We start from the raw sequence: 25,047 nt of genomic DNA, 5'->3' as shown, positions 1-25,047 counted from the left end.
GGAAACAGCCAAGAGCTGAGAAAGAAGCCAAAATACCTTTGAGCAACCAAAATAGATATGGCTGTGTCTCCACTGTCCAAACACTTACACAAAGCCAAAAGCTCTTTGGAGCTCTCTGCACATAATTGCAGTAAACTCGATTGTGTGATTTTCTAACAGGGCATATTAGAAGCAGCAAATCTGTAGGGAGATTAGGAAAGAAAGGCTGCCAAAGACTGAGACACTGGCAACCACAAAAATGACACCTGATAGCCTGCAAGAGAGAAAAAGACCAAACAACAAAAAAGAAAACCCCTCAAAACACGAATCAAGGAAATCAAAACTCAGCAGAGGTTAGGCCATGCCATGTAGAGGCAAATAACCCTATACCTGAACTACACACGAAGACGTCATTGTATTCTAGGGTGGGAGAGAAATTGACATTCATCACGGTAAATGTGAGATAGAAAGAAAAGAATACGATATGTGCAGGAAACTGTAGGAGAAGGCAGGAAAATATGCAATACGTTTTAGAAAGATTTCTAGCCAAAATGGTTTTGTTATTGTTTTTGTGTTAAGAGGAATAAGAATCAGTTAACAGAAAAAAATCAGATTCATAAGTCATTTATGTATGCCACTTCTTCCCTAGCATACTGGATTCACTAGGCATTACTGTATTTCAAACAAAGCATGGAAATCTCTTTAGACGTGTCAGGTTCTGCAAATATCACTATGACAGCAATAATGTCATTTAGGAAGGAGAGAGGCACACACAGAGATAGAGATACAGAAAGAAAGAGACTGCTAACTCTCTGACATGTCAGGGGTTAGTACCATTCCATCTTTCTTGCCACTTTTTCACAGGCACATACGCTCTCGATTTCAACATAGTTATTAACATGACATATAATTCATTCTGCTTTTAAATATAAAAGCATTAGGGCTTCCCTGGTGGCGCAGTGTTTGGGAGTCCGCCTGCCAATGCAGGGGACACGGGTTCGAGCCCTGGTCCGGGAAGATCCCGCATGCCGCGGAGCAACTAAGCCCGTGCGCCACAACTACTGAGCCTGCGAGCCACAACTACTGAAGCCCGTGCACCTAGAGCCCGTGCTCCACAACAAGAGAAGCCACCGCAATGAGAAGCCCATGCCCTGCAACGAAGAGTAGCCCCCGCTCACTGCAACTAGAGAAAGCCCGCGCTCAGCAACGAAGACCCAACACAGCCAAGAATAAATAAATAAATAAATTTATAAAAATTAAAAAATTAAAAAAAATAAAAGCATTATTATCATTCGCTAGACCATGCACTTATATAATATTCATAATGTTCTTTTTTTTTTTTGAATTTTTGTTTGTCCGCACCACACGGCATGCAGGATCTTACTTCCCGGACCAGGGATTGAACCCAATGCTCCTTGCAGTGGAAGCGTGGGGTCTTAACCACTGGACCACCAGGGAAGTCCCCATAATGTGCATTTTGTTGCCTGCCTGATATCCCATGTTCCTAAATCGCTTCCAGTTTCACTAATTATCCATGAACAGTACTGCAATAAGCATCTCTACATATATAGCTATAATGGCCTTTTATTGTTTTGAATTCCCCTCAAAATGCAATTAGAAATAGATCTAAAGTAAAGTAAGAAACATATGTGAAGAGTGACCTACTTTACAAGGCTGTGGTAAAAAGAAGGTTGGGACACTCATCAAAACCCTCTTCCCAGATAAGCAGAAATCTAACCTCTCACCTGGAGCCTGCTTCCTTCCACTGCCCTGAATTGTCCAAGAACCTAGAGACTGATTTCAGTCAACCTCTTCACAGAGAGAACTAGAGACTCTGGCTGCCACCTGGTGGACACTTCATGACAGCGGCTGTTGCTGCAGATGCGCTGTCCTGTGGCACAGATGAGCCCGTGCATCTAAGGCGCACGCGTCTATGGCTCTTACACGCTGAGCACACATCGCCCAGCTGGGAAGAGGGTCTGGCGGGCATCACTGTTCCTCTAGTAACAGATGAAGATAGACTTGGAGAAGTAGTGACGTAAGGTCACACAACCAGTAAGGGACAAAGCCACATCTTCTGTCCCCTAGAACAATTCTTTGTCCATTTCATGAGCTCTTGTGTACAATATCCATGCCAAGCAAAATCTGAAAATGTTGGGAGGGCACTATGAACCTGATTTCCTCTAAGTCTCTAAGAGGGATAGTGCACAGTATCTGTAGGTGGATGTGCTTTACTGCTGTGTCATGACCTGTAAGATATCTTGTGAGAACAGAAAACATGCCATATGTGAAATGATGCTCTCAAAAACCCTTACACGTTGTTGGGCGCCAATGATTTTAGCCGGGTGAAGTTAACAGTATTATTTAGAGATTAACTTTTACCTAAGCCTGAGCTTGTTGAAGATAAAATAACTTTTAAAAACAATGTGAAAGAAGCGAGTTGGAAACTCAGTCAACAAAAAATATATTATGGAACTTTTGATGTACAGTTACACTCATTTACGTGTGATGACATATGTCACTGTAGCGTGTGGCCGTGAGAATAACACACTTCCTTTTACTTTAAAAGTGTTTCTCCGTCAATAACTATGTACAGTGTGCCCTCTGCTGGATGAAGATGGGTACTATTTTGTAGGTTTATCCATAGACATAATACAGTGCTTTATAATCGTAGCTATTTGAGCAAACATTTTTATTACTTGAATTCTGGATTACCTTTCAGAAATTAGTTGGTTCTATCCCACACCAATCCCCTGGTCCTCTTTAAAAATTACTGATAAAGAATCTCATCTACCAAAGATTCAAAACACCATTAAAGGTAAGCTCAGGAAAAATTAAAGGAAGTTTCCCACATCTCAGAAAATACATAAGAAGCCCTTCCTTATAGTATTTAACTTTGCAGATATCCAAATAACCACAATTATTGTCCCATTTCATTTCTTTTTTTAAATTTTATTGATGTATAGTTGATTTACAATGTTGTGTTAATTGCTGCTCTACAGCAGTTATCCATATATATACATTCTTTTGCATATTCTTTTCCATTATGGTTTATCACAGGATACTGAATATAGTTCCCTGTGCTATGCAGTAGGACCTTGTTGTTTATCCATCCTATATGTAATAGTTTGCATCTGCTAATCCCAAACTCTCCCACTCCATCTCTCCCCCACCCTGTCCCATTTTATTTCATTCTTGCATTTAACCAGTATTCATTCCCAGGTAGTATGGTAGGCTGTGGTGACACAGAACCAAATGAGGCCCGGCCCTAATTCTTAGGAGTTGTACCATTGAATGGAAGATGGTTTTATGTGTTCTTATACACAGGAAAGAGAGTAGCATGCACATGCTTAGATGGATTAGTCTAAAACCAAAATGGGAGGACATACACTCAATATAAAGAGTGGTTATTTTTATATCATACGATATCACTTATATGTGGAATCTAAAATATGACACAAATGAACTTATCTATGAAACAGAGTCACAGACCTAGAGAACAGACTTGTGGTTGCCAAGGGGGAGGGGGGTGGGGGAGGGAAAGACTGAGAGTTTGGGGTTAGCAGATGTAAACTATCATATATAGGATGTATAAACAACAAGGTCCTACTGTATAGCACAGGGAACTATATTCAATATCCTGTGATAAACCCATAATGGAAGAGAATATTTAAAAAAGAATGTGTATATGTGTATAACTGAGTCACTTTGCTGTACAGCAGAGATTGGCACACCATTGTAAATCAACTACACTTCAATTTAAAAAAATAAAATAAAAATAAAAAGACCTAAGAATAAAAAAAAAAAAAAAGAGTGGTTACTTTTAAGTAGTGGGAATATCTCTTGTTGTTTTCCTTCATGCTTAAGCACATGTGTTTTTCTAGCCTTGTATTTTTGTTCTTGTGTTTGTTTTCTTCTTGTGTTTTGTGCATTGAGCCCAGGTTACTTCTGCAGTTTGGGGAGGGAAAATGTGGTAATTGCAAAGAAAGAGGCACGATCAATAGTATGAAACACTGCAGAGAGGCCAAATGAGAGTGGAGAGTAAACAGGAAAAAGTCCGCAGGGAGCCTGGGTCAGACAGTTGTCCTGTAACGGACGCGCCAGAAGAGAAATGGAAGTGAGTTGAGTGGAAAGAAGGCAAGAGAATCAAAGTCGCCCACTTATTATAGAAGTAGGACCAAAAAGAGAAGCAGAAAGAACAGGACGGAGCGAGAGATGAAAAATCAACCAAGACTATTGTAAAGATCAAGGAGCCTGAGTGAGGTTGCTGCTGACCGGGAAGGGAAGAGAGGGATGCTGGTACAAGAGAGAGGTGTCCTCGACAGAACACGGCTTCATAGATGGTGGAATTTAGATACTCTCTTTCAAGGAATGGTTCTCAACTGGGGGCGAATTTGTCCTCCCACCCCAAGGGAGATTTGGCAATGTTTAATTGTCACAAATGGTGCTACTGGCATCCAGTGGATAGAGGTCAAGGATGCTGCTAAAAATCCTACAGTACAAAGGACCTCCGAAGGTCAGTCATGCCAAGGGTGAGAAACCCTGCTTTGAAGAGTCCCTCCTCTTAAAGGACCCTTTAAGACTTTGCTAAAATCCAGTTAAGGGTTATTTATAATTTGAGGTTTAGGGCTGAGACTAATGAAAGAAAATACTAGACAAGAGGGTGAGGAACGGTAGGATTTCTACATTTCCACCAGATGGCGCTAAAACACAAGACAAAAATCCAACCTCCAGCCTCCGTTTCAGAATCCAGTTTCTCTCCATGGTCAGCTCTCTGGAGTAACAATGTCCGTCCTTTCCAAAAGGATTGTTACTTTTTAAGTGCTTAGTTTTCCTCACCATCACTATTTTCATGCAAGTGAATTACAGTGAATGATGATGAAAACTCTGCCTGGAAGATGAAAAAAACAGGGCCACCTCCTCAATCAGCTATGGAATTTCCACTCCCTGTAGCAACCAGGGTGTGGGAGAATCAGCTAGCTTCTCGCCTTCTTCTTGAACTCACTTTTAGCTGGGTACCTGGCCAGCAGACAGTGCCAAGATTCCTTTACCCTTAGGATGGCTGAGTCATGAAGTTCTGGCCATCAGCGGGATTTGAGCAGAAGTGTTGTAGGAAACTTAGTAGTTAAAGCAGTGGCTCTCAACTGCTGTGGTGCAGAACATGGCGCGAACGTGATGTCAACCGGGGGGAGGTGGGGGTGTCATTTTGTCCCCAGGGGGCATTTGGCAATGTCTGGGGACATTTTTGGCCGTCAAAACTGGGGGATGATGCTACTGGCATCTGGTGGGTAGGAGCCAGGGATGCGGCTGAATATCCTACAACACACAAGAGAGCTCCCAGAACACAGAATTATCCGGCCTCAAATGTGAATTATGCCAAGGTGGAGAAACCATACCTTAGACGGAAGCGGCATGCCCTGGCTTCACCTTTCTCCCTTCCCACCGGCTAGAAGGCGCAGTGGAGCACCATCTTGGACCATGTGTGCCAAGGCATCAAACCAGGGAGTCTGGACCTCCAAGGTAGGTGGAATTTGAGTCCCTGGCCTGGTGGGTCTCCCTTTCGACTCTGAACACCTTACACCCAGAGAGAGAGAATATACACACACACTCATAGTACTATTGTATATAAATCATAGTACTCCAGTAACTACTCGACCTGAAACACATCCACTCCAGGCCTGCTTTCTTCTGCTTTTACCAGGGGCCCCCTAAGCTCTTTCTCCCTGGTATCTTACCCCACTTCTCTCTTCCCTTCCTCCCCTGATGTGGTTTCTTCCCTCTGGCAAAGACTCCACCAGGACCCAATTGATTTATCAGCCACAATCCATCCCTGACTTCTCCTAGAAGACACCACACCCCAGCTATCCCCCCACCTTTCTATCCACAAATGTCTTAGTTCCTCCCACATCCACTTTCTGGAGGCTGAATCTTGTCTAAAATAACCACCCTCAATATAAACACACTTTCTGGCCCTTACCCTGCTATATTTTCTGCAAAGAGCTTACCATGGTGTACAACGATGTTATTTACTGTCTGCACTCTACTCAGTGGTGCTCATTTTAGGAGGTCAAAAACTGTCTTGTTTACCACCATATATCCAGTAAATGGAATACCGCTGTCCAATAGACATATATAATTATATATTGCATGCCCCATATAGAAAGCTGAATGTTCTGGTAGCCACATTAATAAAGTAAAAAGATAAAGATGAAATTAATTTTAATCTTATATTTTACTTAACCTAAACAGTCCTTCCCTAACATGTTGTTACTATTTTAAAATGAGGTATCTCACATTCATTTTTTCAAACGAATTCTGCAATAGCCACTGTGTAATTTACCCTTCCAGCCCACCTCAGTTCAGACTACATCTCAAGCTCTCAACAGCCACGTGTGGCAAGTGGCTGCAATGGACAATGCAAATTTGGAATAATACTTGACACACAGTAGGCATCCAGTACTAATTTGTTAATATTCTTCTACAGTATTTGATTCTTCTGGAGTATAGGAATAACATGGTAATAATGTTCACACCATTGATAAAGTCTAATTGAGTTAGCCATTTACTCTTATTAGGCATTTAAGTTGTTTCCACTTTCCACTTTTTGAAATAATTCTTCGATGAGCATCCAGTTTACGTCTGTTTTTCCTTGGAATAAATTCTCGGAAGTGAACATTCTAGTACAGAAATATGCCCCCTTTTAGGGCTCTTGGCGCAATTTGCCAAATTACCCCAGAAAGGATTATGCCACTTAGGCTTTGAGTGATTTATGCTTGGTTATTATTGATCCTCTGCGATGCTAACAGAACAGGTATTGCTGATAATGATTGTGATGATTAAAAAAATGTTAATAGGCACCAATTGTTGTCAGCTATCACGCACCAGGCCCTGTGCACCAGGTATTTCTCACCTCTTCGGGGCGAGAACCCGAGGCTTAGGGAGGTTAATAAACTAAGCGCTAGAATCGCACTCAAACTCAGATCTGGGTGACTATTTTCAAAGCCTGGGCCACGACCACCCTCCGTTTTAGTTTTTAAAAAAAGCAAAGGCTAACTAAACACAAGGGAACGGAAGTGAGAACGTTCAGAGCGAAGAGTTAAATGCCAAGGAACTGTAGCGGAGGCGGAAGCCGTGCAGAAACGACCGTCGTCTTCCCGACCACCGCCCGACCCCGAGGCACAGGACTGCCCCCACCCGAGTGCCGCGACCCGGTCACTACACCCTGCACCGGCCGTCCCCACGCTCCGCCCCGAGAGGCGGAGCCCCCATTGCGCGCCACTCCCTCTGCGTGGTGCGGAACGCGGCGAGGACGTGACGTCAACCGCGGGGGGGGGGGCTGGACTTCCTTCACGTCATGGCCACGTGACCCGCACCGGACGCTCACGCCTAGTCGCCTCGGCAACAGCCTCTCCCACGCACCGCGTCTCCTGTTTCCCACCGGAAATAGGTCCCTGCTCGCCCACCGCCCAGGATTCGCAAGCTACGCGCCCTCGAGGTGACTCCGGGGGCGGCTGGGTTTCATTTGGGGAGTGATAGAGGCCCCTGAGCCTGGCGGCCCCTGAGCCTGACTTTCTCTGAGGCCGGGAGAGCAGAGGGCTTGGCTGTCACGTTATCGTCGTAATTATCAGCATCCCGCTAATTGTGAGAGGGAACTGGTTCCAGAGCCCCTCGGCTCTGCCGTGCGCCAGAATCACTGGATGGCTTTTAAATGCCCGGGCCTCCATGCCAGACCAGTTAAATTCGAATTTCTAGAAGTGGGGCCCCGGCATCGGTATTTTTATGAAAGCTCCCCATTGTGATTCTGATGTGCCAGGTAACACCATGTCAAGCTAGGTCTGGAAGGTGAATTCGGGCTTTGCCCATCCAGCCCAGAATCAGAACAGATCACCCAGGTCAGCCTCATCCTTAGAGGGAAGGCTAGGATATTGGCCCGTCTATTCAAAAATTGGGGGTTTTTTTTCCTCTCTTTTCCCTCTCACGTTGACCTCTGTGGGAGGTCAGAGGTTTTGATGGTAGTTACCTGGAGAACATTTGGCACCTGCGGTCTTCTCTGCGCCTTACCTGTGAAGGTGGAGAATGTCTTTTCCCTCTGTTCTTCCTCAGTAGTTAAGTGAAGTTGCACCAGTGGCCAACGAAGTACCTTTTAGCTCTGAAATCCTGAGAGTCCCTTAGTACAGACCAGATGGTTCTGAATAATTTTATTTTTTTCAGGAATGATTTTTAAAGTTGTTTCACAGGCTAGATTCTGTATTCAGCTGTTTTGCACCTTAAGTCAGAATAACATTACTTGAAAGTTTAGACTGAAGATTAATAACACAAATAACATTTCTGGAGTTACTTACTCTCAGAGTTCCCATGAATTATGGGGTGGGGGTAACCTTTACACGTACAGTTTTTACAAATATAGTTTATAGGAGTAACAGCTCCTTTGGGATGGCAATGTGAACAGAAACCGTATATTTTCCAAGACTGTTACCTAGTAACTGGATCGGCATAACTGAAGGCAAGTTCACAGTAAGGTGTACAGATCTCCTCTGAGTATTCGTTGCTGTGCTGGGAAAGTATATAAACTAAAGCTCCAGAGAGAATTTTCATTCTAAAAGTGTTTTACAGAGGGTGAAGGATTATTTTGGTTTTTAGGGTGCAACATGTAAGGATAGGGTGAAATGAGCAGGATAGGGAGGAAAACTGAACAAGTAAGCATAGAGCAGAGGTTGGAGAATTCACAAAATAGGTGCGGAACTCTTGAAACTTCCTTCCGCATTCGGGGATACGTAGGGCCGACTCTACCACGCCATTTTATATAATGGACTTGAGCATCCGCGGACTTTGGTCTCTTGCGGGGGGAGGTCCTGCAGCCAATTCCCCACGAACACCGAGGGACGTCTGTACTTCTCTACAATAGGAAATCCAGCTATAGAACAGTGTAAAAAAGTGAACAGGTGAAAAAAGAGCATAACTTGTTGATCAAAGGTCAGATGATTTGAAAATATCTTTGAAAACATATTAATGTATTTAGATATCTACTTTCCGAAAAGATTTGGAGCTTTATAGCCAGAGTTATTTGAGTTACTAGCTACTCAATGATTTTAGGGAGGGTAGAGGTTGGAGGAGAGTGTAACAGGAAATGGCGATCCCAACAGCATCCAAGGGCAGGAAATATTAGCTATGATTTTTGTATGCTGGAAGGAAAAAAGGAAATTTAAAAGGAACAGATGGCAGAATCCAGGCCTACAAGTAATTGATTAAATGCCCAAATGAGAGGGGCATAGTGAGTGCCGTTTAAATTCAGAAAAGAGAGATTAACGTGGAATTACCCTGTATGTGTTTATGGAAGGAAAACTTGAAATAAGGCTCCTGACATCCGATGGTGACTTTAACCACTTTAAACCAGTCGTGGTTTATGCTCGTAACTTGTATTACCTACCTGGCCAACCCTTATTCCTTCATGGTCACACTAGGTTTTGCTGTTTGAAGAATATACTTGCAGTGAAGGGAGCTTATCTGTTTCCTCTTTTGCGTTGTATTCTGTCCTTGTCGGTTACCCCAATTTTCAGCTTTCACATTGCCTGTTGTGTTCAAGAGTCGGGGGTAACCTTGTTTTGGGGCTGTCCTCATATTTCACTTCTGATTCTTATGTTAGTCACGTGGGGATTTGGTGAACTTGCAAATAAATCCCTTCCCAAATCCATCACCCTTGCTGACAAATGAAACAGTGCCATTCTGTGGGTAGAATATGGTTTGTATGAAAAAGAAGAATTGTTAACTACATCCTTTCAGCCTTCCTCCTTCCCCATGCTGTGCCTTCATTGTGACATTGCTTCTTATTGCAACAGCCAGAAGAGTAAACTGGGGCTTGGGGTCGAGAGAATGAAAGGGAAATGAAACTCAGGTTTGAGGCTCCCTCACCCATCAGTTTTAACTGTTATAGGCGGACAGAGGCAGGCCTTCTAAACACAGTAGCTTGTGCGCTTGTAGGAGGCCTGTGTCTGGAGGAAAGATGGAGCTTGGACTGCTGAGGGTGGGAAAAGGCCGTTCAGACTTGAGCCATCTCTGATGTCCAAATCACTAAGCCGGGACCACGCCAAGCCACAGGAGGGAGCCTCTGAGGGCAGCAAGCCAGATGAACTTGCCAGCCTCAGATCGAAGCTGGGGGTGCCGGCAAGAAGCAGTGCTCTCCAAAAAACCGCATTTTCTCATTTGTCTTAGTTGAGGAAGTTCCTACCAGTGTGTGCGTTTATTGGGAGACATCTTCTCTGATAGGGTTATTACCGCATATACCGAGATTCCGTAGAACTGCATATGACTCAATGTATGTAATTCAGATTTCTCACCATACCGTCATTTATTTTGAGCCATCTCCAGCAGACCCCGTTCCTTCTACCTTGAAACTGTGTATACTGAAGGCCTAATTAGATCCCTCCAATTCTCCGGTTGGCTCAGAGAACCAAATTAGGGAGAGCCTTATGGGAAAGCTGTGTATCTTATTTAATGACCAACGTTGAATGTGTTTCTATGCAAAAATCAAAGCCGATGAGTTTTCATGTATTTAATTTTCAGAATTCTAGTGGAAAAGGAGGATAGGAAAATCCAGTTACAGAGGATACATTATCATTTCGAAGGGAATTTGTGTTTTATTTATCTGGTTGCTATGATGCATCCTAGATCCTATATTTATAAGAATCTAAATAGGCAGTAAAAAGAATTTGTGCAAGGAATTCCTTGGTGGTCGAATGGTTAGGACTCCGTGCTTCCACTGTCCGGGGCACAGGTTCAATCCCTGGTCGGGGAACTAAGATCCCACAAGCTGTGCAGCTCGGCCAAAAAAAAAAAAAAAATTTGTACAATGTCACTACCTTTCAACAAAGCCACATTCCTTATTGGTGGAAATGTTTAATGACTCAATGGAAATAGTCACATTTTATCCATTGAAAACCACAAAGCTCATGTCTGTTGTTGTTCATGTATATTTATGCATTTAAAAATGTGTCTCCCAGGATAAGCAGAGTCATTGAAGAATGAGTGCAGTTTTTAAGAAAGGCTGTATGGAAAAATATATCATTCGAGACTCAGAGGCACTGCCTTTTGCCTGTGGGCCTCAGCAGTGTTTCGTGAATGACCTCAACGCTGTTTTTTTCCTCAACGCTGTTTTTTTCCTTCCTCTTCTGGTGGCTGAGGACAGACAATGAATTCGGTCTCTGTACTCGCCCAGGCTCAGCTGGGCAGTGACTATCGTGCCATTGTCCTCCCTGGAGAGGGCTGCCCAGTTGGTAGTGCCGTGAATCCTGGCCTTCTCTGACATTGACCCTCTCTTTTCTTTCATCTCCACCATCCCATTAGGAGAAAGGTTGCTGTGCAGTACACGAAGCCAGGTGCCAGAAAAGAGTCGGAGACACTCTGGGGAGGTGGGGAATGAAAGATAAAATTAAAAACCATTGAAAGGGCAGCTCAATCTGCTGCTACCTTAAGCTTTCTTTTCTTTGAGCTGGTGGTGGTGTGTGACAGTACTGCTGTACTGTCTAGAATTATTTTAATGTTGGCTTTTCAGAAGCCCAGGCATTTTTATTAGGTCCTTAAGCTCCTTTGTGGAACCCAGCTTTGAAAAGCTAACAGGGCCCATTCTTAGAGTAGGGTCTCACCTTCCCTTGGGTGCTAACTGATGTGGTCAGCCGGGAAGGATATGGACTCCTTCTTCCAGGGAATAAACACTCGGAACTCTCTCCTGCTTCCCGTCCTTGTTGGGTTCCTGCCTAGCCCGGGGCAGCTAGTAGAATCTCCATCAGAAATCACGGCACTACATACGCTTTCTAAGCCCTGTTGATTGGTCCTGTTTTGCAGGAGTCAGGGTGGGGTTTTTTGTTTGTTTTTTGTTTTTCTTAATTAAGTCTTTAAATGTCTATGGAGCTCTTTAAGAAATGGTCCGATTTGCTTATTTAGTCACAGAGAGGATTCTTTTGTCCCCAGTATTAGGAATTGGTCACCAAATTGCTGTTGGTCATAATCACAGTTTTCTTGCTTCCACTAGTCTTATTCTGAGCCTAATAACTTATAAGACGGGTGAGAATCTCAGAGTTCCTCCACTGATTTCCAAGTGCAAAGCGAGGAACAATTAGTATGCTCAACATACTGAGGGCAGGGTCTATGGAGCCTCGTAATGGATTTAACATAAAGCAGGGGTGGGCAGGTGATGGCCCACGGCTAAGAATGATGTTTACATTTTTAAAGGGTTGTTTTTTAATTTAAAAAAAAAGAGGACGGCTATGTAACAGTATATGTGACACACAAGCCCAGAATATTTACTATTTGGCCCTTTAGAGAAAAAAATTTGCTGGTATAAAACACCAACAGTAATACTGGAAATAGCGAGCTAATAATAAAGTTCTATGCAAGCTGCTCTTTCTTTAGATGTGTTTTTCTATACTTTTTCTTATTTGATTTGAGAGAGACTGATTAATTTGTCATTCATTCTCAGGAATATTTTGTTCAACTTGAAGAAAATTTTATTTTATTTATTTATTATTTTTATTGAAGTATAGTTGGTTTACAATGTTGTATTAGTTTCAAGTATACAGCAAAATGATTCAGTTATATATTCTTTTTCAGATTCATTTCCCATATAGGTTATTACAGAGTATTGCGTAGAGTTCCCTGTGCTACACGGTAGGTCCTTGTTGGTTACCTATTTTATATATAGTCGTGTGTATATGTTAATCCCGACCTCCTAGTGTATCCCTCCCCCACCTTTCCCCTTTGGTAACCTTAAGTTCGTTTTCTGTCTGTGGATCTCTTTCTGTTTTGTATATAAGTTCATTTATATCATTTTTTTTTTTTTAGATTCCACATATAAGCGCTACTCTTTTTAATTGAGTATCTATAGGATTTTAGGAATCTTAAAGATACTTAAAATGTAAAAGGATATGATACATAGGTTTTGGGATTTGGGGAGGGAAAATAATAAATCCAAGGGTGAAATGAGCAGCCTGAGGACTCTAAACGTGCTAGAAGATGGCAGCAGATTTGATTATAAGTGTCCCAGTGGCCAAAGCAATGAGGAAAGCATAATCAGAAGAAAATCGATGACAAAGGTGCCTGTGTTCCATGATTAATGTAAATTCATCTTTCCTGAATGGCCTGGGTCTTAAAAGAGGTCAGCATCTCGGCAGATGAGTTGATATGCTTTATAGGTAGTCAGCAGCCTGCGCTGAATCTGCACGGCTTCTGGTCCAAATGCTGGGACTGGCTTTCTTCGGTCATCCCAGCTCCTAGTCCTGGCTGCTTTCTTGCAAAAGTGCCCAGAGTGGCTGTCGTGATTTCTGAGGCAGTGGAACGTGGCAGCCCTTCTATCAAATTATTTGTTGAATCAAAGGCATAAGTAAATAACCACTCCTCAAATTAGCATTCCCATCCCTTTTTAATCACAGCCATTGGCATTTGAACAGCCTGGGGAACTCGTTGAATTACACTTGAACCTCTTAAACAGTTGTTTACTCTACCACGCATGCCTAACTTCTAGCTCTGCGGAGGGGAGCCTCTCATATGCCATCTTGTGCATTTTCAGAATACTGGTACTACTGCTTCTAAAGCCAGGCTGGATTTTCCCAATTATAAATACAAACAGGATTGTCTGAGGTCTGCAGTAGTGTTCAATCACAATAATATTTATTACATATCTGAAGCTGTCAGATCTCCCAGTTCGAGATAATTAATATTTACATTGATCTGGTTCTAAGTACGTATTTTATAAGGCATAGAAGTCTGGATTCAAAACTCTTAATTTCCCCAAGATGCGCAGATGTCTCATAGGCTTTTTTAATTTAATTCCTATGCTAATTGTTAATCTCTAAAACAAATTTGATTAAGATACACATGGAGTTCACTTTAATGTCATTTTGTGCTTCAGGCACTCAGAAAGCTGTTCAGATTTCAGTGGTAGACATATAAAACCTGGCTGGAGTGAATTAGCCACTTAAAGGCTGCACCTTACACTTTAGCACTCAAGTGTATACTGATCTCTACTGTAATTTCTCTTGTGTTGGTTTTACTTCTGTAGGTGGTTAGCCCCTTAGTAGTATTGACTGTTTTTATATGCATTTCTTCGGTAGCCTATAAAGCACATAGCAGTTAGCCAGATTTTCAGATAATTGTTTATGTTTTAAGCCTTTAAATTATAGTTGTAAAGTGATGTGAACAATAATTTACACTTGTATTTTCACTGTACTTGTTAGCTTTTCCCCAGTTTACATTGACTGCATGTGTGTGTGTTTGTGAATTTAGAACAGGGAACAGGAAGTGTGGGCTGTGTTTAAGAAAAATTTACGGAAGACCATGTCAGCCCTCTTGGAAATACCCTCTTTGAAAGCTTATTATATTTAAAAAGAATGTGAATCTTTCTCTTTAGGCTAAATCTTAAAAGATGGGGTCAATTTAACATCTCAGTGTTCCACATTAACCATAGCAAAACATCTGGTGGAGATTACAAAATAAGTCAAGTTTATTTCTTAAGGCTTGGAGATTTTAAAATTCTACCCTATGATTAAGTAAAGTAGGAAAAATAGGACTCCTTCGGTATCTGATTTCCAGAGTTTCAAAACCCAGGTACCTGTTTGCTCAGCATCACATTGTGTTAGGGGTTTTGTCTCATAGCTGCTTAAATTCTCATGCATTTTAGGCTATTGCTTTTGTTTAACTTTTTTTTAAAGTACATTCTGGTGTCGGCTGGCACTTGAGCATCTCTGAAGCCTTGAACAGAAGGGAAAAAATTGAAGTGTGTTTTAAATAGGTTGTAAAAGGTGCAGATGCAGATTAAACTTCACCTTGAGGTATTTCCTGCCATATCAGTAAATCACAAGAGGTAGATAGCACGGAAGGGAGTAAATCCTGGCAGAGCAAGGCTGTTGGGCAAAGGTATCCTACGCGGTCACTTGGTGGAGTCCCCAGGTGACCAGTTCCTCCTCCCGCAGAGACGCAGCGTGGGTAGGCAGGGAGACTGTAGTGTCACACGCTGGCTGAAAGATGCTTTTTGCAGTCAAAACCAAAGCAAGGTGCATTTGGGGGCCTTAAAGCCCAGGGTACAACCCAGCCGAGAGAGTTGTTTTATTTAGAGAGGCTTCTCCAAGTCCCAGGCCTGCAGCAAGACCCAACAAAGATTTCCAGTGAGTTGGCAAGATGTATTCTATTCTACTCAGGCCTTTGGGAGATCCAGGGTTAATTTATTTATTTTTTTTAATGAACTTTTTTTTTATATATAAATTTATTTATTCATTTATTTAATTTTTGGCTGCATTGGGTCTTCGCCGCTGCACGCGGGCTTCCTCTAGTTGCGGCGAGCGGGGGCGACTCTTCGTTGCGGTGCGCGGGCTTCTCATTGCGGTGGCTTCTCTTGTTGCGGAGCACGGGCTCTAGGCACGCGGGCTTCAGTAGTTGTGGCACATGGGCTTCAGTAGTTGTGGCTCACGGGCTCTAGAGCGCAGGCTCAGTAGTTGTGGCACATGGGCTTAGTTGCTTCGCGGCATGTGGGATCTTCCCAGACCAGAGCTCGAACCCGTGTCTCCTGCATTGGCAGACGGATTCTTAACCACTGCGCCACCAGGGAAGCCCTCCAGGGTTAATTTAAATAGGCATTGGCATGAACTATGGGTTAGTAAATAAAGTAATAGTTGTACATTTTTAGTTCATGTTCCGTGTATTATTTTTTTACATACATATGACTAGCTATTTATGTGGTTACTCTCGTGGACTTTACTTTCAATAGGGAAACAAGTACTATACTTGAAAAATGCAGTGTCCTTTGAGCCACTGAGTCACACCTAAGGGGATCCCTCCTTTTTAGACCACTAGCCCAGCTGTCGGTCGTGTCGTGGTGTGTTGCGTGACGATCAGGCACCGTCCTGGGGAGAGAGCAGCCTCTGAGGAGCCGCTCTGCGAACCGCAAAATAGCTACGAATATCACAGCCCTGGACTGACCAGACGTCTGCACTGTGCTTGTTCTTTCCTAGTTTCGGCGCTCGTTTGGACCTTCACAATCAGAGATGGCAGCAGAGGTAATATTTTTTTTTTTTAACTGATGAGAAAAAAGGTAAGTTTTAGTCCTTAAGGTCTTGGTGTCTCATTGCATGATGGAGAAGACCAAAGAAATACATCAGAAAACTAAAGGTAGAGCACCATCGGGTGTGTTGCTCGTCATCTTTTGTCCCAGGCACTGAGGAGTGGGCCGCCAGCACGTGTTTAGGGGGCAGAGAGGGAGGGACCAGAGAACGTCATGCTCACCAGTTCATGTGGTTCTTGGCAGGCGTTTCTAACTTGGAATTAGTCATTTAATCACAGTGGGTAGAAAGGGCCAAGATGATAGACATCGGGTCCTCCTGCCCCCTGCGTCTCATCTAGAAATGATCATTATTAGCCTCTGTCCCCACTTTATAATGGGCCGTAACCTCAAACTAATTGTTCTGTGTGTGCCTCATGCGCATGTACTTCAGAGCAAGTGTGCACACGCCTGGCGCCCATTGTGGGCGTGGATGCGTCTTATATTCTCCTTGGCCCCGTAGCACCCTCGTGGAGAGGAGATATTTAGTAGATACCCAGTAAACACACGGTTAGTTGATTGAACGTTTGAAGGTTTCTCTTGAGGCTGAACCGCGTGGTGTCTAGCCTACATTTCTTTGTGTTTTGTAGCCGGCAACAGCGCAAGCTCTGGAGTCTTGGTCCTCTCATCCGGTCTACGCGAGATACTGGCAACATTACCATCAAGCGATGGCGTGGATGCGCAGCCATCAGAATGCCTATCGGAAGGCCGTGAAATCTTTCAGCACCTCCCCGTGGCACTATTCTGCCATGGGCCCTCCCCAGAGCGCTTATGCCAAGAAGGGCAGAAGGCCTCAGCCCTGCTACAAGCGCCCCCCAGCCTCCCGGGACTCCCACCGCCGTCATTCCCGCGCTGGCGGGCGTGGACCACATCCACGCGGCAGAGAACAGCCAGCTTGGTCCGCAGAGGCGGAGAAGGAGAAAGAGAGCGAGTCCGACGATGGCGGCATAGAATGCGACGTGAGCAACATGGAGATCACGGAGGAGCTACGCCAGTACTTCGCCCAGACCGAGAGGCACCAGGAGGAGCGCCGTAAGTGCAGCCCGCCCCGCTCCGCGGCCTTGCCCCGCCCCGCCTCTGGCCTTGTCTCCTGCCCACGTTTATTTTTATTTATTTATTTATTTTGTCTGCCCTGGCTCTTACTTGTTGCACGCAGGATCTTGATTTCAGCACTCGCTGGCATGCGGGCTTCTTAGTTGCGGCATGCATGCCGGATCTAGTTCCCCAACCAGGAATTGAACCCAGGCCCCCTGCTTCGGGAGCATGGAGTCTTACCCACTGGACCACCAGGGAAGTCCCGTCCGGCCCTCATTTATAACCTTCTAAGTCCTCCCTTGGGTACAGATAATATTTCAAACCCAATCCTAAGCCTGGAAAAGCTCTGGTCATGTGGTACCTCACTTATATTAGTTTCCAGGGTTGTTTTAATATAGGACTTTTTTTTTTAGTTCTAGAACAAAACTTATCCTAATAGTACCTCTGCCATTTACTGAATTTCAGACAAGACACCAGATGGGGTGTGTGCACGCGTGTGTGTGTGTGTGCATTCCCTAGTCTACACAGCAGTCCCTCAAGGTTTTAAGCCCATTTCACATATAAGGAAAGTGAGCCTTCAGGAGCTTCATGGACTTGTTCTGTGGTATCAACTAGTAATTTGCCATTAGGATTCAAAGCAAGGTCTGTGTGACTCCAGTTCCCGTGCTCGTTCCTCTAGCGCAGACTCAGGGCTTAGGACCACTAGGTTCCTAAAATGCTGTTGCCACCTCACTGGTACACAGCTCAGAGACTGCCCTGGTGTTGCAGAGCTACCAAGTCTTAAATCTCAAGCTCCCTTCAGAGTAGACACCAGTGTGAACCTAAAAAGAATAACAAAATGCCTGGTATTTACCCTCTCTGGTTTGATCCTGTGCCGTGGCTGTCTGTTCCTGGGGTTAGAGAATTATGATAATGGTCTTAAATCTTCAGTCGGAAAGCAGGAATTTTATTTTTTTAATTTCTTACTAACTTGCCACAAAAAACTAAAACTGCTTTTTGTGCTTTCCTTACTGTTAAGATTCACCAGCCCATTTACATTTTAAGTGTCTGTAACAGACATACAAATGCTTTTCTCCCTATTACAACATGCTGTCTCAATATTGTTTTTATTGAGTTCTAATTATATATTTTGCCTAGAATTTTCTAGTAAACGGAGACATAGAAGCCTGGGGATGGGTGCATTTCATTTACATCTTGATTGATCTGTGTTTTCCTAATGATGGGCGAGCATTTATTGATTCCCCCACTGGGTGCCAGGAACTGAGCGGTGGGCTGTGTATAAAGTCTCAGGCCCTTTAGTGTCTGCCTGTGATTCTTCACTACTCATTCAGTTTTACTTCCCTTCTTTTGATTAAACCTTTGACTTCCTTGATGCATATTAGAAAGTATATGCAAACAAGTATTTTTAAAACAGTACTTTCTATTACACATAGAATGCATGTCTTTCCTTGATCTTCGGAAATAAATTTTACCTTTTTTCAAAATACATTTGAAATAACTGTTAGTCTAATTTAAAAGTATGTAACAGATGAGGGAGAGTTGGCATTGGAGCATGTCCACGTGTGGTTGGAATGCTGTTTGTTACAGCTTTTGAAAAAGAAAATATGATGGAGACAGGTCTTGTTTCTGTTGTCCGTACCCAAAGGCAGAAGAACATGTTTTTCCTGCCAGAGAGAGTGCCACATTTATGATAGAAGTTGTAATTAAGGATGGGAGCAAACCCCAGCCACCTAAAAGGCCGTTTTGAATGACCTGCTAATTTAAAATAAACCTGACAGAGTTATTCAATGAAAAATAGAGATGAGTGACGTGAAAATAGAATAATGAAATGCGTCCTTCACTTGTCAGCAGTTCAGTTACAGACGTCTGGTTAAGAACCATCCCTGTTTCTCCGTCTTGCCTTTGTCAGGTAGAATTCTAGGTAGGTTAAGAAAAAGTCATGAAAATTGCCTGCTAAGTTTTGCCTGGCACTTAATATTATTTTGAATGAATGAATGAAGTCTTTCAGTATTAATTATAAGCCTTAAATCAGAACTTTTCAAACCTTATCCCATGAAGTGCTAAACTTGCTATGGTTCTTTGGGCCATTTTACAAGGTGAAGTAGGCATTGAATATTTTATAAACTTGAGGAACTGCATGTTTCGTTTGATATCATCCCTAAATCTGCTTAGTTTACGTCAGGGCTCCGAGTCCTATTATTATCGTCACTGTTACGGGTTGAATTGTGTCCCCTAAAAAAAGATTTGTTGGAGTCCTAACCCCCACCCAGACCTCAGGATGTGACTTATTTGGAGAGAGGGTCTTCACAGAGGTAACAAGTTAAAATGAGATTAGGGTGGGCCCTGATCCAGTATGACTGGTGTCCTTATAAAAAGAGAAAAATTTGGAAACAGAGACAGATGCGCACCCAGGGAGAACGGCACGAGAGGACTGGAGTTCTGCTGCCACAAGCCAAGAACTTCCAGAAGCTGGGAGAAAGGCCTGGAACAGACCTTCCCTAGCGCCTCTGGACGGGCACGGCCCTGCCGATAGCTTGATCTCACACTTCCGGCCTCCCCAGCTGTGAGACAAGACGTTTCTGTTGTTCTAAGGCACCCAGTGTGCTGCACTTTGTTACAGCAGCCCTAGGAAACTAATACAATCACCCTGTCAGAATTTTCTTTGTTTCCAAATGCAGTCTGTGAGTGGGACATAAGTGAACCACACAGGTCTTGTCATTGCTGTGAAGAAAATCTGGTACGTGTTTGTTTTACCGTGATCTAGATAGCAAACCAACAAAAGAGGGAATTTTATGGAAACCCTTACAACCTCCATCCCTACTCATCAATACTTACATTATTGTTAGTAGAATTATACAGGGGTAGCTGTGGCAGGACCGCTGGAATCACAGGCTTCCAGCCCCGCTCCAGCACTTACTAGCTGGAGGTTCTTATCCTGTGCACCGCTACCCTGTGCCTCAGTCTCCTCATCTGTGAAATGGGGATTCTAATGAATGGGGTGGTAACTATGAAGATTAACTGAGATAAGAAAAGTTATACAACAGTGCTCTGTACGGAAGTCAGTGCCCAAGAAGTGTTAGTTGTTATGGTTTGTTGCTAATAATTCATCCTTTAACATGGATTATTAACCATAAACCGGTTTTACTCTGATACTGTCTTGATTAGTGCTTGATTGTTATTTTTTTTAATTGAAGTATAGTTGATTTACAATGTCATGTCAATTACTGCTGCATAGCAAAATGACTCAGTTGTACATTTATATATTCTTTTTCATATTCTTTTCCATTATGGTTTATCACAGGATATTGAATATAGTTCCCTATGCTATACAGTAGGACCTTGTTGTTTATCCATCCTATATATAAAAGCTTACATCTGCTAATCCCAAACTCCCACTCCATCCCTCTCCCACCTCCCCTCCCTCTTGGCAACCACAAGTCTGTTCTCTATGTGAGTCTGTTTCTGTTTCATAGATAAGTTCATTTGTGTCATATTTTAGATTCCACATATAAGGGATATGATATGGTATTTGTCTTTCTCTGTCTGACTTACTTCACTTAGTATGATCATCTCTGGTTGCTGATTAGTGAGTGCTTGATTGAGATTCTGCATATTTTTAATAAAGTGTTCTCTGACTTCGAAAAAAAAGAAGTCATGTATTTCTGCCCTAGGCAGCACTTTTCAAACTCTTAAATTGATTTAGAATATTTAAAACATAAAAGAATAAAAAAAAAAAAAACATAAAAGAATGAAAAGCTTTGATATCTGTCGAATTGAGCCACTAATACAATTTTGTCAAAGTAGTCATTACCACAACTTTTAGTTCTGTTTCGAGGACATTCTTGCTTGATATAAGTTAATATGGTAACCTACACGGGCTGGGGAAATGAACCTGCTTCCACCGTCCTCAAAACAGGACTAAACGCATTGAGCTTCCGCTACTTTGTGCTTTAAAAATGTGTAATTGTAGCATAATTCAAAATTGCTTGTGCTGGGATCTCTGATGCTCTTGTGTCCTGCAGTCCGCCCTGAAAGCTTTATCAGGTCCCCGGGAGACATGAGAGTTGTCTGGCGAGGGTGAGAACAGGCTTTGGTGTCGGAATCTAATCTTCCTGCGAAAGATGCAGTCTCTGTGAGAAGCAGCTGCCAGGGCCTGACGCTGCCCCACCAAAAATAATGGGCAGCACTTCACCAGCGCTAGGTTTTTCACCAGCACTTTCAGTGGCATATAGGATCAATTCGTGTTCCTTGGAGCAGTCATGAATGATGGCATTCAGACATAAGTAATTGGAATGCCCATGGTGCTTTCCAATCCATTACCTTCGCTAGAAATGCTCACAGAGGTTTAGTTACATACACAGTTGGGAAATGTTTGAATAAAGAGATGAGGGACCTGAGTCATGTGAACACTCGGTTGAAGTTGTTTTGCTCTTTGAGCCACTAGAAGCTACTTATTCGCTTAGGACAAATTCAGCCCTGAACATGAATCATTTAGAGAACACAGATTGTATAAAATATTACTAGCAAGGGAAAATGTAGCTGAACTTGAAAGATTTAGCTTTTCAGGACTATTCACCTCCACAGGAATGTATACGTTATATAATTCATCATCATCTGAGTCTTATTTAATATTTTCTTGGGATAAAATCCTTTAGACTGGACAGCGTGTTCTTGTTTGTGATTACTCTTCCTCCAGACAGTCTCTAATTTCACATATTTCAGCAATAAAAACCAAAAAAATATTAAGTAGGGTAAACAAAGAACTCTTTTTTGTGCAGCGGTAACAGGCATGCTTTTGATTATATTATATGTCATCGTTTCCTAGCGAGATATTGCTGTTATTTAAAACTTCACTGGTAACATTACTTATGGGAAAGTAGACAGTTGTGAAGTTTTAAAAGGTCAGCTGTGTTGTCCGTTATTTCTTAGGAAAAATGTTTATTGTTAGGTTAAGGAAGGTATCATTTTTTAGTCATAAATAACCATCAGTTGAGACTGCGAGGTCCTCGTCCTAATACTTAGAGGGAAAATGAGTGAAAGTTCTCATTCTCCGTAGAGAAGCAGGTCCCCCGAAACAAACACTTGCCACTGTTGTCTCGGCACGAGCCAGTCAGATAGTTGTCACCTGTGTTTTGGGGGTAGATGTCGGGCCCAAACAGGGACATTTTCTCAAAGAGCATAAACCCATGTGGGAAGAGAAGACAAAATCAAGTTTAAAATGATACCTACAAGAGCCATTTATGGTGTGGGCCATGGGTAGTCTTGCAAATGAGGGGAAGAGCCAGTGGGCTCAGTGGTCAGAGGAGCTCCACGGGATGGTTGTGGAGAAACGGAGTGCACACTAGGCTTTGAGGGATGGGGGCAGTGCGGAATGAGGGGGAAGGAAAGAAAGGGCTAAGTGCACTCCCCACCCAGCACTCAAAGTGCCGTTCTTACCAAGGGCCCAGGTGTACTTTGTGGACATTTAATGGGCGACATCTGCTCCTTTACGTTGTGTCCACCCGAGCAGGAAGGTTTAGACTCTCGTCTTCCTAGTGAACCTTCCATCAGTCTGCTGGAACCCATCCCGCTCTCCCTCATTCCACCGTCCACAGAAAACCTAGAAGATAAAACGAAACCTACGGCCCAGTGTTTAGGGAGCTATCTTAGTTTCGTCAATGAGATTCAAGTGTGGAATCGTGCTGATTGAGCACAATTCCGCCATGTGTGTGTTTCATCTAGTCCAGATGTTCGGGGCATCAAACCAGTCCGTGAGAAGATACGTGTGAATGGCCATAGAAAAATGGAAGGGAGGGATGGAAACGCACGGACTTGGGGATTACATCTGTCGTGGAGTGAGGGACATGGGGTGAGGATGGAAGGCCCGTCAGTAATGGCTCCAGCCCTGCTGGCAAGCACCTGTGTTCCGGGTGTGTTGCTGACAAGCCAGAAACGAGGCATTCATGGCATAAATCAAGTCTGTGCTTTCGCTCGGTCGTGCTGAGGTCATTAACTCTGGCAACACAGCAGAGAATATAATCAGACGTGCTAATCCTAGAAAAATGGGGAGAAATCACATTCTTTAACACTCATTTGTCTTAGTGCTTTGTCCTCCAAAATGTTCTGCCTTTGAGCTCATTATCTTGGAATACTGAATGTTTTCCTGCTATGTCAGGGTCTCTGAAGTCCAAGTCACTTCCCATGATTGTTGTTTCCTTTATAGACTTTAAGCCTACATTGGTAACACCATGTAGTAAATGTATAGATTGAGGCAAAAAATATCAAGGTTATATACCCTGAACACAGATGGAGTCCAGTAGAGTTTCTCCTTAATAGTATAATACTGTTTTTCCTGTTTTAACTCTGTATGCCTGTTAACCCCTGAATTAGTTTCCTAGTACTATTGTAACAAATTACCACAAACCGTGTGGCTTAAAACTACAGAAATTTATTCTCTTACAATTCTGCAGGCCAGAAGACCAAAATCAAGCTGTCGGCAGGGCCACGCTTCCTTCCAAGGGCTCTAGGGCCTGCCTCTTCCAGCTTCTGGCAGCTCCTGGCTTTCATTGGCTTGTGGCAGCAAGGCTGCCATCTCTGCCGCCATCTTTATATGGTTTCCCCCTGTGTCTGTATGTGTCCTTTTCTGTGTCACATAAGGACACTCTCACTGGATTTAGGACCCACCCTAATCTAGAATCATCTCATCTCAATCCTTAATTACATCCCCAAAGACCCTATTTCCAAATAAGATCCCATTCTGAGGTTCTGGGTTGATGGAGATTTGTGGGGAGGCTATTCACCCCACTACAACCCTGTTTTAAAGCTGAAATTGAAAAAGATACTCTGATTTGTATTAACACAAATTGCCTTGGCCAAATATCCTACAAGAAAAAAGTGCTTGGTAACATTGAGTCCCACAGCTGTTTTCGGGAAAAATGACCGACCTCTGCATGACAAGGCCCCTGTTCAGTTATGTCTGAAGCGTGTTGTTCGACTTCTCTGCTTCAGTCAGATGACTTTCCATCTGGCTGGCTGAGCCCTCACCTTGTTTTGACAGGAAGAAAAACTGCCAGTGATTGAGAATCCTTTCTTTCATTGGGAGGGAGGAAGCAATAAATAGAACCTAGAATAAGTGGATGCCCTCAAATGAGTATTGCATCCTAAGGCTTGCTTGGTCCCCTAGGTCGGTATACACTGAAGCACTTTCACGTGCTTCCTGTAGCCTCCAGCGCCCAGCTAGTCTGAGGGTATTTAGTTTTAAGCTGACTGGTTTTCAAATTTATACTCTAATGTTAGAACTTTTTTTTTTTGTGAGTAAGTAGAGGGAAAGCAACTCAAATGTAAGGGAACAAAATCAGACCCCCAACTCAGCGGTGCCCCTTCCTTCCCCCTCCCCCAACCTCTCCCCCATGGAGACTCAAGGACCTGAGGGAGGGGGCCCTACCCAGCGCCTTTTGAGAGTTCAGCATCTCTTTCTCTATCCCTGGGTTGTCATTTTTCTCCAGTAGCATCTGGAAGGAACAGCTGTTTACAAAAAATAATGTCTGGCCTTTGTCTGAGCTTTTTCTTGACAACCTCTGAGCACCTGCTTTGGGTCGGGCATTGCGGCCTCCCCCAGGGCTGGGGAGACAGGGTGAGTAAAGGCCACAGTGCCCTCCCCCGTAGTGGACTTCCGCAGGTGGGCCGCTGGTGCCAGGGGACCCGCTTCCCGGCCCTCCGATCTACGTTTGAGGGCAGCTACCCGCCGTGCAGGAAACCAGGAAACCTCCACACTTCTTGTGAGACTGGGAGGGGACCAGGGTTGGGCCTTAAATTTTCATGAGGAAACCTGGATGGGAAGGAGATAAAAATAGAGAACCGAGAGCAGAGGGCCGTGTCTTTTATTCTTTTATGCTTACACTGTATAAAGTCTATTAAGAACTAAAACCCTGTGATGGTTGCTGTGATGAGCACATGCTGAGTGCAGACTCGGG

General features: G+C 43.4%; 1 protein-coding gene across 4 annotated transcripts in view; it reads left to right on the top strand.

Annotated features, from left to right (window-relative positions):
* Nucleotides 1-7,321: 7,321 nt before the first annotated feature.
* Nucleotides 7,322-25,047, top strand: part of GEMIN8 (gem nuclear organelle associated protein 8) — a 31,369-nt gene continuing 13,643 nt past the window's right edge. The window contains exons 1-4 of one of the 4 annotated variants that reach the window (XM_082447302.1): nucleotides 7,322-7,474; nucleotides 12,583-12,639; nucleotides 15,975-16,019; nucleotides 16,651-17,092. In XM_082447302.1, coding sequence (XP_082303428.1) covers nucleotides 16,008-16,019; nucleotides 16,651-17,092 — 454 coding nt within the window. In that variant the 5' untranslated portion in view covers nucleotides 7,322-7,474; nucleotides 12,583-12,639; nucleotides 15,975-16,007. Of the gene's footprint in view, nucleotides 7,475-12,582; nucleotides 12,640-15,808; nucleotides 16,020-16,650; nucleotides 17,093-25,047 lie in introns of all 4 variants that reach the window. The other 3 variants (XM_082447300.1, XM_082447299.1, XM_082447301.1) reach the window with 3 other exon arrangements.

The sequence above is a fragment of the Balaenoptera physalus genome (assembly GCF_965194825.1).
Source record: "Balaenoptera physalus genome assembly, chromosome: X".
NCBI lineage: Eukaryota > Metazoa > Chordata > Mammalia > Artiodactyla > Balaenopteridae > Balaenoptera > Balaenoptera physalus.
This window is presented reverse-complemented; position numbering and strand designations above follow the sequence as displayed.